A 13,320-nucleotide genomic window follows, 5' to 3' on the forward strand; every position below is an offset into this window, starting at 1 on the left:
GATTTGGACTACGGATATTATTTAGGATGGTGGTTGCTATACTGAGGAAGATCGAATACGGCAGAAGGGAGTTTTCTTGAAATGAAGAGGGGTGTGAAGATTTGATTATCGTTTCAGATGCAATATGACTTAAGTTCAGAAGGTATTGTTGAACTTTCAGTTGATGTCAATAGGGAAGCAATAGACTTATACAGCTGGTGGGAAAGCATAAGCTCAGGAGAATTTATTGATTACGTGGTAGTTGTACCCAGTCCAGCGTCGTTGGAAGATGTCGGTAAGGAATTCCACAGGTAGGTTATCTCCTGTGAGCAGGTTAGAGGTTGCATGATATTGATGAAGCTTCAGCGAAGAATACTACTTGCTACTCGGTAAGAGGTAGGGTGTGTGACTGTGACTGATGATTCAGAATGTTCATGAAGAGCTTAATAAAAGACTTCGATAAATTTGGCAGGTTAACGGTGCAGGATCATGGTAAATGAGAAGGTGGAAATCGTTGTGGGCTCTACATTATATGATGGTAGCTTAAAGCTAAGTGGGGGAACCCCACCATCTAAGATTGGATCGCATGGTTGTCTGCTAGTGCGGTTTCTGGTTATCAATGCGTTGGTGGATTATTTATGACTAAGAGAAGAACATACCAGGGGTAATTCGAGTAGAGAAATTGATAAATGTGTGTTATATCCCGCCCTATCTATTCATGTGCAGGTTTTGGGAAAACTCAGAGTGTATGCTTTGTGGATGTGATGTACAAGGAAAAGAATTTAGCCGGTTGCTTTTTTGAGAGGGTTTTTATGTGCTCGCAAACGTTGAAGTTGGTTAGATTCGGGATCAGGTCAGAGTGGGTGACTCTCAACAGCGGTTCTAGTGAGTTCAAGAATTTAAGGTGCAGTGCCTGAGGATTTCGGGCCTGTTGCGTGGTTAAGGATCGAGTTTTCACAGTGGATTACGAATGGGACTTGGAATTTTCTATGTTATCATCGGGTATACGGTGCAGTATTGGAGGAAGGGAAGAGATAGCTTCGAATTTGTGGAAGGTCTTGCAAAATGGGTGTACCAGTTGGAGATGCTATTATGTGCGTAAGGAAGTATAAAATGATTCGTGGGTATTGAGATGATGTGGTCTTGTGATTCGGGTCACTGGGGATGAGTGCGGATTGAGTCCGTTATATTGTGAATAGAGCTATTATATTTTTAAGTCAGGTCAAGGGTAAATTGAAAGAAGTTGGGTCGGTTAGTAATGGTTGAGTCGGCATGATTGTGGCAATGATCAGTTCCTCCAGCATGTGAAGTCATACATGTGGTTTATGGTTGTACGTGCGGGCTTAACAGCCACCATGACCTGATTGATTTGAGAAGTATTTGATTTTGATGGCTTGTTGCGTAAATGGATTCCGGGAGAGTTATGACGGTTTAGATCACGGCTTGAGGTTGTATTTTCTACGGTTTGAGAATTCAGTTGCGTTTTGCATTGGTTCTTCGGAAATGAGCTAAGTGAAAGGTTTCTAGCCAATGAAATATTATTCTACTGGTAGTTCGGGGTTATGATGAATTCGTATATTCTCGCATAGCGGCATGATAGGTGCAGTGAGCAGCATGGGAAATTGAAAGTTGAGGATCAAGGTTGCAGGCCTGTGTTGATAAGGATTTCACGAGAACGGATGAGCAGGGAAGAATTCAAATGGTTAGAGTGAGCTGGCGTTATCTTAATGTCGCCTGAGAATGGTGTTCTGTGGAAGAGGCATTATGTATTGATTTGCGGGTTGTGGTTGCCTTACATAATTAGTACGGTTGGTGGTATGGATGTGCGAACTTTGTTACCTGTGCGAAAGGTCGTGGGAGCATACCCCACGGGGAGAATTATATAGGTGCGACATGTTAGTCACTTGATTGTTAAAGATTGAAAGGAAATATGGAGATTTTGGTAATATCTCAAATGCGAGAGATTTTATGCCTGAGAGGCGTTCTATTCCTTGGGTTGTGGACTATGTGAGTTTGTGTTAAATTTGGCATTTGTTCTTGTGAGTCATGAAAAAAGGTTATTGTGGATCCTTGAAAGGTTATTAGCCCAGTACAATAGGATCAGAATCGGCTTGAGGTCCGTTGATGGGTCTAATGTGAATGTGTGCTCTACATCAATCCGAATATGTTCGTTTGGCATAGCGATGCTTATGGAGGAGTCGTCGGGCATTAGATGTTATTTCCATCGTCAGCTATTCCATGTAAACCTCCATTGTGCCATGTGGGTTGTGAGCCGACTTGATTATTCGCACACGTGTTGAGGTCCCGTGTAGCTTGTGATGTTATGTGAGCAGGATGGCTCTCGAGATGCAGGTTATCATTGCACCTTAGTTATGCTTGGGTTTTGTAACGTATGGCGCTATCCGTCTCCCCAGGATTTGGTATTATGCACTTAGCGTGCTTGTGGTCAATATTCGGGCATTCCGTAAGTATAAGCGTTACGGCTGGATATGTATATTTTCTTCTTGATTGTTATGTGCGGATCGGGTGGCACGCCGCCACGAGTATATATTGTTTGGATCTGGTTGCACACCGCAACGATGTCATGTCAAATCGGGTTGCACGCCGTAACAACGGGATGTTGAGCATAGCTCCTTACGCATATTTTGTGTGCCTTGTTTTCATCCCTGAGGTAGGTTCACAACATCTGTTTGGTCGATTCATTCATTGTGCGAGCTGGGTAATTCTTTCCAGAGTTCGTTCCTCCTTATGTGTCATATTCGAGTTATAGCTAATCGGTGCATTGATGGCGTCATATGAGATCTGAGTCAGTGATTGAGGTGGCTTATTGCCTGAGGAACTTGTAATGGGTGAGACGAGATTATTGGACCTGAAATTTGCGCAACCAGATTTATATAAGGTACATAAAAGGGAAAACGTTGCTATTCGGTTCAGAATTAGGTAATGCTTCTTGTCAGGAGGGGAGACTCCATGAATTATTGATTCGACAGGTGGTTGTGAGTTTTCACACATCTCTTTCATCGTGGAAGTATTGCGAGAGTTGGAACAGGATTTATATACGTCATGAGATGTATTGCGGGCATCGAATTTGTGAAATTTCAGCTATTGTGGTCGGAGGATGTTATTATGGGCATGTGAATTATGTGTGGCATAGTGTGAATCCAGCAAAAGGTGTACGATCATGTTTTGGTACGGCGTGTGGTGATTGGTACAGTGTTTGAATGTTAGAATCAGGTATTATAAAGGAATTCGGAGGTTGGAATTTGGTTCTAAGGCTTTTTGACTAAATGAAAGGAAAGACCTTCAGTCCGGCTCGAGTGTAAGTGCCCAACTGGGTTGTGGTGGCACGGGTAGGTGCACAAGGTATTGCATAGTGATTTTTGGACAACTCTGGAGCAGTCCTTAGCACATTCGAGGACGAACGTATGTTTAAGTGGGGGAGAATGTAACGACCCGATCGGTAGTTTTGAGCTCTAGCGAGTCGTTCGGCAGTTTGATGCCTTGAGTAGCTTCACTTCAGGTATTATGACTTGTACGTGTGGTCGGAATGGAACTTCGGGAAGTTCGGAGTTGACTGGGAATGGACTTTTTGATATCCGGGTCGGATTCCGATTTCGAAAATGGGAGTAGGTCCGTAATATCAATTATGAATTGTGTGCAAAATTTGAGGTCAATCGGACTTGATTTAATATGATTCGGACGCGTTCGTCGAAGTTTGGAAGTCAAAGGAGGATTTCGATCGTCGATTCGTAGTTTTGATATTGTTTGGCGTGATTTGAGGCCTCGACTAAGTTCGTAACGTGTTTTGGAACACGTTGGTATAATTGGTTAAGGTCCTGAGGGCCTCGGGTGGATTCGAGAGAGATTAACGGATCGAGTTTGGGCTTGGGGGAAAGCTGAGGCAGCTGGTATCTGGTGCAATCGCACTTGCGAGAAAAGGGCCGCAGAAGCGGCTCAGGGGTTGCAGATGCGGAATGGAGTGAGGGTGGATGGATTCGCAGGTGCGAGGAAGTTGCCGCACCTGCGGGCCCGCAGATGCGGGCGGAGGAGCACAAAAGCGGGAATTGGGCTGAGGGGGAAGGCCGCAGAAGCTACAGTTTGTGCGCAGAAGCGCATTTTTGGCACGCAGAAGCGGAGATGGCCCAGGCGAGGGACGTTCCCAGAAGAAAATTTTTACTCGTAAAAGCGAGGCCGCAGATGCGGCAATTCTGTCTGCAGAAGCGAAAACTGGGCAGAACATAAGGGATCGAACTTGGTCATTTCATAATTTTCGTTTGGGATTTTTGGAGCTCGGTTCTTGGGCGATTTTGAGGAGTTTCTTCATGTAATACATGGTAAGTAATTTTTCACTTGTTTGTGAGCTAAATGTAAGGTTTATATGTGGATTTAAGGAGGAAACTTTGGGAAAATTTTGGGATTTTGGTAGAAAAACCTAAAAATGGTATTTTTGGATTCTGGCCACGAAATTGGATATGGAATTAGGTATAAATTATATATTTGAGTTCGTGGTGTTACGCATAAAGTTTATCTTCAAAAAATTTTGAAATTTGGGTACGTGGGCCCGAGAGTTGTCCTTGTTGGCTTTTTGAGCGGAGCTGGGGATCATTATAAATTGTTAAATTATACGTATTGGGGTATATTTTGATTGGTTTTCACGTTGTTTGACTAGTTTTGGATCGACGGGTTTCGGTTCGAGGTGTTAGAGTGGCTTTGGAGCCGGTTATAGAATTTCGGAGCGAGGTAAGTCTCCTGTCTAAACTTGTGAGGGGGAAACCCCTAGGTGATATTTATTGTTATGTGCAACTAGTTGTGGGTGCTACGTACGCACAAGGTGACGAGAGTCCGTACGTAGCCATAGCATGTTTATGTCCGGGTAGACCTAGCATATTATCCTGTAATATTTAAATTATTTGAACTCATGTTGCTGACATCAATTAATCGAAGTTATAAATAAAATTTATTTAGAAATAATTATATGTACGCTAGGCCAAGCCTTAACACTTTGAGTTGTGGGCAAGTTCTTTGAGAAACGGTAATGATTATATCCATTTTGTACCCAGGGACAGTGTTGTAAGCACGTGTCTCGTAATTCGGTAACTTCCTTCCTTTTCTTGTGGAGCGGGCCAAACGCCTCGACAGTATATAGGTGCATTTATGGTTTGTGTCCCTCGACCATCGGCAATGTACACATTATTCCGGATCGGGCCGAACGTCCTCGGCAGAATCGTGCGTTATATCGCTTGTAGCCCGAATACTCACGAGTTACCCTCTCTACTGATGCCCGACATTTTATATGGTACTTCGGGTTTGTTTGATGATGACACTTGACAACTTTTGGAGATATTAAGATAGAATACAAGATTGAGAAATTCATACTTTAAAGGAAATAATTGAAAACTATTGAGATTTACAGATTTACTCCACTATTGTTGTGCTCTTCATACCTGCTATGGATTATTATATTACTTGCTTGGACCTCTAGTAAGTGTCGATGTCGACCCCTCGTCTCTACTTCTCCGGGATTAGGCTAAATACTTACTCGGTACGCGTTGATTTACGTATTCATGCTGCATTTCTACACTAAATGTGCAGGATCTGACATGTTCATTGATGAACACCTTGGCGCGTAGGCGCACTAGTTGAGGAGACTTTATGTGAGCTGCATTCCAGGCCACGCATCGCAGTGCACCGAGTCCCCATTGTATTATTTATTTTATTCTGTCTTATTACATACGGGACAGATGTTGTATTATTATTATATTCCTTAGAAAATGCTCATGCACTCGTGATATCGGGTTTTGGGGGTTTCCTTCGGGTTATTCATTATTGTGGTTCGTGTAAATATTTTCATTTATTTTGTAAATTTTATTTTTTTTATACCGTCCAATTAAGGAAAATGATGATTTCTAAATACTAAAATGAGTAATTAAATTTGGTAAATCATCGTTGGCTTGTCTGACGGCAACGTTAGGCGCCATCACGACCTATGGTGGATTTTGGATCGTGACATGTACTGTCCAGTAATGCTCAATGGCTTCTTAGATGCAGCCACGTGTGCAGGTGAAGTTTCAAAGGCTTGGATTTAGTTTGTATTTGTACTTCCTTTATTCTATTTACTTTATCAAATAAATATAATATTTTAAAAAGTAAAAAGTAAAAAATAAAAAAGGCAGAAAATTCTACACTGTTTTCTCCATGTCCAATAAAACTTGGCAATCTAGAAAATATAAGATGGGAGTTTGGGTATTTCAGATTTGAATAACGGAAAAGTGTAGTATTATTTTATTTATAAAAGTTCTCCAATGTCTGTGTGTGAAGGAAATCCTAAGGTTGAAGAAGAAGAGAGGGTTCGTGGGTTGGGGGTTGGCGTTGGGAAAGGAAATCCTGCCATTTTTTAATTTTTAAAGTATTATATATTTATTTGATAAAGTAAATACAAGAAAGAAGTACAAGTACAAATTAAATCCAAACCTTTGAAACTCAATCTGCACACGTGGACAGTACTGGACAGTACACTACTGGAGGGGATCTCATCCCTGACATTTCATCGCAAAAAATAAGTTCGTGACAATCCATGAAATTAACCCGTTTTATTTTCAAACCATCGAAATCCAGTACCCAGACCCGTTTGCTTGCCCCATCATGCTCACCCTTGTAAAAAAAACCGAGCAAAATTTCCACCATATAAATACATCCACTTCAAACCCTAGGGTTTCTCTACACTATCCTCATACCTAAGTCTACGCAGTGACACAAGAGAGGCCAACACCACCACCTGTTTGACGAAATGTCGGAATCACTAGTCCTCCGCGGCACAATGAGGGCCCACACTGACTGGGTCACCGCCATCGCCACCCCAATTGACAACTCCGACATGATCGTCACATCTTCTCGTGACAAATCCATCATCGTTTGGTCACTAACAAAAGACGGCCCACAATACGGTGTCCCCCGCCGCCGCCTCACTGGCCACGGCCATTTCGTCCAAGACGTCGTCCTTTCATCTGACGGCATGTTTGCACTCTCCGGTTCATGGGACGGTGAGCTCCGTTTATGGGATCTTCAAGCTGGTACAACCGCTCGTCGTTTCGTAGGTCACACTAAGGATGTTTTGTCCGTTGCATTTTCCGTCGATAACCGTCAAATCGTGTCAGCCTCACGTGACAAAACCATCAAGCTTTGGAACACCCTCGGTGAGTGTAAGTACACAATAACGGATGGGGACTCACATTCCAATTGGGTTTCATGTGTCCGTTTTAGCCCAAACAATCTTCAACCAACTATCGTTTCTGGGTCGTGGGACCGGACTGTGAAAATCTGGAATTTGACGAACTGTAAGCTAAGGTCTACTCTAGCTGGACACAGTGGTTATGTGAACACCGTGGCGGTTTCTCCTGATGGTTCATTGTGTGCTAGTGGAGGAAAGGACGGAGTTATTTTGCTTTGGGATTTGGCTGAGGGAAAGAAACTGTATTCGCTTGATGCTGGGTCTATCATTCATACTTTATGTTTTAGTCCGAATAGGTATTGGCTTTGTGCTGCTACGGAATCAAGTATTAAGATTTGGGATTTGGAGAGTAAAAGCATTGTGGTGGATCTTAGAGTTGATCTGAAACAAGAGAGTGAAATGTCTGCTGAGGGAACTGCTGCTGCCAAAAACAAGGTCTGTATTGTCCTTTTGATTTTTTATTTTATGAGCTTTATATTTTGTTTTTGTTGTTTTGTCTGATGATAATTGCTGTTTGAATTCAGGTATTGTATAAGTTAATTGGCTGAATTGGGTAATGTTTGTTGTGATTGAAAAATGTTTTCCTTTAGGAAAATCTCATAGTGTTCCGTTAATTTGGAATCTACAAAATTATGTCCAGGAAAATACTTTCACCAAAATGAGTTAGTCATTTTATCTTTTGAATATCCCAACTCCTATACAATCTTAGTTTTAATCAACACTTTGTTGTCAGTATTTAATAACCAAATGCCATATGTCAAAATGATCTAGAAAATGATATCCCAAGGAAAAACATTTATCAGAAGAGATGCATTCCACTCCGTACCAAATGCATAGGCAGCATAACACGATTAAGAAATATAGGATAATTGTAACTTTTGCTGTGTGGCATTTGCTTTTAATGACCTGTTAGCTGCTTACAGTTCCTAAAAGTTATGGTGTAATATGTACTATGCCGTGAGTGGCAGTGGCAGAGCTAACTGTGTTGGTTCAATTGAATCCGCTTACACTATACAAAATAGGTAAAAGTGAAATTTTCCGGACATGTGTGAATTGTGTATCCCCTGTGCAAGTTTGAAATTTTTGTATCCCCTTGTTAAAATATCTGGCACACCCTGATGAAAAGAAGCATTGCAGGATTTAATGGTTGTTTCCGGCCACTTGTTTTTACATTTGGTCAGGAAATGCATTTGTCGGATATTGTTCTCTAAGTAGTTAATTAGATCTTTTAAGAAGTATTGATCCATCTGGGTGTTATTTGTCACATGTGGTGTCACTTCTTTTTGGTGGCTGAAGCATTTTTTTCTGATGCTAATGTTACAAATGTCTCTGCAAATGATAAATTTTAGTACGCTGCTAAGCAGGAAAGATATAATTTTTCCTATAGGTTTTAAGTTTTCCAAGTCTATAACTTTCTACTAAAGCGTGCATCAGATGGACCGAATTATTTTTATGTTGTATTTCAAGTATTCTGAGTGGGAAATACATTATATGTGGATCTGACATCAATGCATCTCAATTGGCAGATCATATACTGCACCTGTTTGAGCTGGAGTGCTGATGGAAGTACACTTTTCGGTGGATACACAGATGGTTTGATTAGAGTATGGGGAATTGGGCGTTATTAGGAAAGAGCATCTAGGGGAGCCATTTGGCCATAATGATTTTAAGGCATTTATATTGCTAATATCTTGGAAATAGGATTTTTGGATTCTCCCTGTTTTTCATGGTCTCGAGGCCTCAACTGTTTCAGTTTGGAATTCTTATTTATTATTTGTTCCATCGAATATCTTGCTATAAATCTAAGTTGTTTTGCTTAGTCTTCGAGTATTAGAGTTCCTTGCATGTTATTTTCTTGTATCTTCTGCAGGTCTTCACTTCATGTGAGTGAGCTGTGACTCTTTGCTTATGTGTGGTGGCAGAAAAGAGTTGTTACTTTTCACCTTTTCCTTGTATTATAGGAGCCTTTGTTGTGCCATACAAAGGGGAATAAGGTAAACTATGCCTGTATTGTTTCTCATGTTTATCGTTGTTCCAACTCCCCCCACATAATACTTGTCCGGTGTCTTGTGTCAGGGAAAATATGCTCTGGTTATTGGCATTAGCAAGTGTCACTCAGATGAGTAAACGTAGTAGGTCCTTTTGATGGAAGTTCTGGGACGTATATCCATTCATGTTCTGGATGTATGCATGTACAGATTGTTGACTCCTTAAGCTATCAGACCCTATTTGAAAACTTTACTTCAGAGAGATGAGGTAGTGTGAAAGCGCGATGCCACATCTGGTGGAAAATGGGGGTTACTCTGTACTCTGGTGCAATTACGAGATGAGCCTGAAGGGCCAGTTTGCTATAATTCATAAAATTTTCAGGATTAAGTTTTCATAGGAGAAGATTGAAGATCAGACTAGGCTACCAAAAAGAGACCACTGGATTCTAACTTGTAAGCTGTAACGCTAGAACGAATTTGAATATCAGTGAAGTTCATATATTCTCCTAGCATACAAAATTAGCCAGCGGAATAAGTTCAGATAATTATGCTGCAATGGATTACGTACACTTCAACAAACAAATAGTGGACCTTTTCTTAAGTTCTTTCTACTATATTAGGAGATTGGCAAAAGAGGAGAAAAAAGGAAAATTGTTGAATTCACACTTATTTTGATGAGAACTTTCTTTGAAAATAACAACTGTAAACGGAAGCTGGAGAGAGGTATCTTCTGCCATGAGGTTACTTTCATCCAATTTTTATAAGAAGCTGATCTTTCTGATATCAGGAGCTGGAATTTGGACGCTAGTATTGAGAATGGAAAATTTATATTGCAGGCAAAATGCATGATTAGGTATTCTTTTGCTATTGGCGTATTATCTGTTGATTGGATTTTTTGTTGATGAAAGTAATATGTTTTCGGAAAAGATAAAAAAGAATTAAAGAAAGGATGACAGGGACAAGAGTAGAAGGGGAAAGGAAACATAAATGACAGAATGGAAAGGAAGTTCGTGAAGAAAGTAAATACAACAGGGAAAGACAGAAGAGAAAAACGAAGAAAATAGGAAGAGAATAAAAAAAAATATCACCAGTTTTTATAATTAATTTTTTTCCCCTTAGATTGGCGTCTCCAATGCATGGGTTACCACTCAATAGTGCTCATCGTTTTCAGTTTACATGTGCCTTAACAATGTACATTAAGAAAATGACAAGATAGAAAATATCCACCCATTTTTGGTCTTTTAGTGCCTTAAGTATTCCCTAATAACTTTTGAGTACACTAAGTATGAGAAATATTTATATAATCATGTTAATGATAAATACAGGCTATTACATGTAAAAATTCACTAATAGCTAGTATAAAAAGGGTAGTCCAGTACCAGAATCATCTCTTATTCATGCAGGGTCCGAAAAGGGTCGCGCCCCAAATAGGTGTGATGTATGCAACCTAACCTGATGCACACATCATGGCTAATTCTACAGCTTGAACTCATAACATATAAGTCACACGAGACAACTTTATCGTTGCTCCTAGGCTCAACGTCCACTTATAGCTAGTATGTACAACTTAAATCCAAAATTGTTCCATTGGATTTGCTTCTTATTAATTTTAACCATGGGTATGTGAAATTTAGAAATAATTGTGTAAACAAATTTGTTGGTCTGGAAATTGGAATTCATAAAGAGTTTAGAACTGGACTTCGGGTAAGGAGAAGTTGGTTAAAGTTCTTGCTCGGGTAATTCCGTATTAACTTCTGCATTAGTAGTTACTAGTGAGCTATGGATTGTGTGAATTTTTCTTTTAGAGAGTTTATCAATAATTTAATATTAATGCTCTCTTTTCTACTGGAGCTTAAAAATTGTTCGTTCTCTCCTTACTTTTTGTTTTGTTTTTCACTCGCTGTTGGTACCATGTTTGGGCCCGATTAAATCCGGATTCGTGCCGGAAAATCCCAAATTCGTTTCTCAAAATAATCCTTAATTTGATATTTCTCTTCGAATTTTTAATGTGCCAATGTTATATCACACCAACCAAATAATGGGGCAGCAGTTCGCTTTCCGCTATGTACCTTCTATTTCCATGTAGAAAAGAAAAAGTTTAGCTAACTTTTCTGGTTTTACGAGAAACTTTTCTACACCATTACCCCTGCGTTTTTTTGCCCCAAACCTCAACTGTTGCAGTAAATATTAAAAGGGAAGCTGTAAAGAAGGAAAAGAAATTAAAGTTTAACATGACAATTACAAAAATCGGATCAATGACTAAATTTCTTTCAACGCACATTACTTAGACATAATTGATTGAGCACAAGATCTTATGTAAGAAAAATGAAAGACTCTGAAACATATTATATTAAACATGATATTAACATTTGTGTAACCATACAAATTTTAAAATGTGAAATGTTAAACATATGATACCATTTGTATGATTATAAAAATAAAATAAATAAATAATCTAAAATTTTAAAAAACCAATAATTCTTTTTGAAAAACTAAAAAGTACATATGATCGAATGAATGGGATCGAAAAAAGTGTTAATCTTTATTGATTTTGTGAATGAGTGCCAGCTAGTCGCACGTGAAAGAAATAGGCAAAATGACCCCGTAACTTTGGAGAATCATTCAACCACAACAATAACACAATAAAATGATATATAATGCTAGAACCAATTAAAATAATCCAAAAAAAAATGAAACATAAATTTTTTTCTAAAACCGAATGTACAAAAGTCATTTGGTAGGGTATATAAGAATAATGTTGAATTAGGTGTATTAGTAATGAAGGGATTAGTAATGCATATGCATAGGTTATTTCTTATCTATTGTTTGGTGTGGTATATTAAAAATTAAAATTCATTCACAATTTTTAAGAAAATTATTTGTTTACAAAAATGCCCTCCATATTCTTTAGCTTTAAAGGACTTTAAGGATAATTTCGCTTTTAATCATGCTAATGCAAGCATTAATAGCCTTGGTATTGCTAATACCATGGTTTGCTATGCATTAGCTATACATAAGGACATGTATAATGGGGTAAAGACCCGAGTGAGGACGGGTGGATAGGGACTCGGGCCATTTTTCGGTTATGATGGGGTTGCATCAGGGGTCGGCACTCAATCCTTTTTTGTTTGCTCTGGTGATGGACGTACTGACGCGCCACATCCAATGGAAGGTGCCGTGGTGCATGCTATTTGCAGATGATATTGTATTGATTGATGAGACGCGAGACTGTATGAATGCTCAATTAGAGGTATGGAGGTAGACCCTGAAATCTAAAGGTTTCAAATTGAGCAGGACCAAGACAGAATACATAGAGTGTAAGTTCAGTGGCGAGACTCAAGGAGGGAAAGGGGAGGTGTGGCTGGAATCGCAGGTCATCCCTAGAAAAGAGAGTTTTAAGTACCTTGAGTCTATTATTCAGGGGGATGGGGAGATTGATGAAGATGTCACACATCGTATTGGGGCGGGATGGATGAAATGGAGACTCGCTTATGGTATTTTGTGTGACAAGAAGATGCTACCAAAACTTAAGGATAAGTTCTACAGAGTGGTGGTCAGATCTACGATGTTGTATAGGGCTGAGTGTTGGTCAGTCAAGATCGCGCATGTCCAGAAGATGAAGGTAGCAAAATGAGGATATTGAGATGGATATGTGGGCACACCAGGTTAGATAGGATCAGGAATGCAGTTATTCGTGATAAGGTGGGTGTGGCCCCTATTGAGGACAAGATGCGGGAAGCGCGACTTAGGTGGTTTGATCATGTGAAGAGGAGGAGCACTGTGATGACCCAAAAATATCATATTTAATTTAAACGTTCATTTCTGTGTTTTATGAAGATGTTGAGAGCTTACCTGCTATGTATCACGACCTAAAATCCATTAAGGTTGTGATGGCGCCGGACACCGCTGTCAGGCAAGCCAACAATACAAACTTCACTTAATTACCCATTTAGTAATTTTGAAATCAAAATTTTTTCAATGAGATAATAAAGATAAAACTCATAGAGTAAATGATAAATATTTTTAGCAACTAAATTTTTAAACAATTCACAACCATTCCCAAAACCCGGTATCACAAGTGCATGAGCATTTACTAGGGAATTAAAAATAAAATACAACATCTGT

At 39.6% G+C, this 13,320-nt stretch overlaps 1 protein-coding gene across 1 annotated transcript; it reads left to right on the forward strand.

Moving 5' to 3' along the window:
- The first annotated feature begins 6,587 nt into the window (after positions 1–6,587).
- On the forward strand, positions 6,588–9,026 carry LOC104104631 (small ribosomal subunit protein RACK1-like). The gene is made up of 2 exons (XM_009612770.4): positions 6,588–7,642; positions 8,734–9,026. Exons 1-2 carry the CDS (start codon positions 6,767–6,769, stop codon positions 8,833–8,835), a joined length of 978 nt encoding a protein of 325 aa, XP_009611065.1. The 5' UTR covers positions 6,588–6,766; the 3' UTR covers positions 8,836–9,026.
- The last annotated feature ends 4,294 nt before the right edge of the window (positions 9,027–13,320 follow it).

Source organism: Nicotiana tomentosiformis, chromosome 6, assembly GCF_000390325.3.
Source record: "Nicotiana tomentosiformis chromosome 6, ASM39032v3, whole genome shotgun sequence".
NCBI classification, from domain to species: domain Eukaryota; kingdom Viridiplantae; phylum Streptophyta; class Magnoliopsida; order Solanales; family Solanaceae; genus Nicotiana; species Nicotiana tomentosiformis.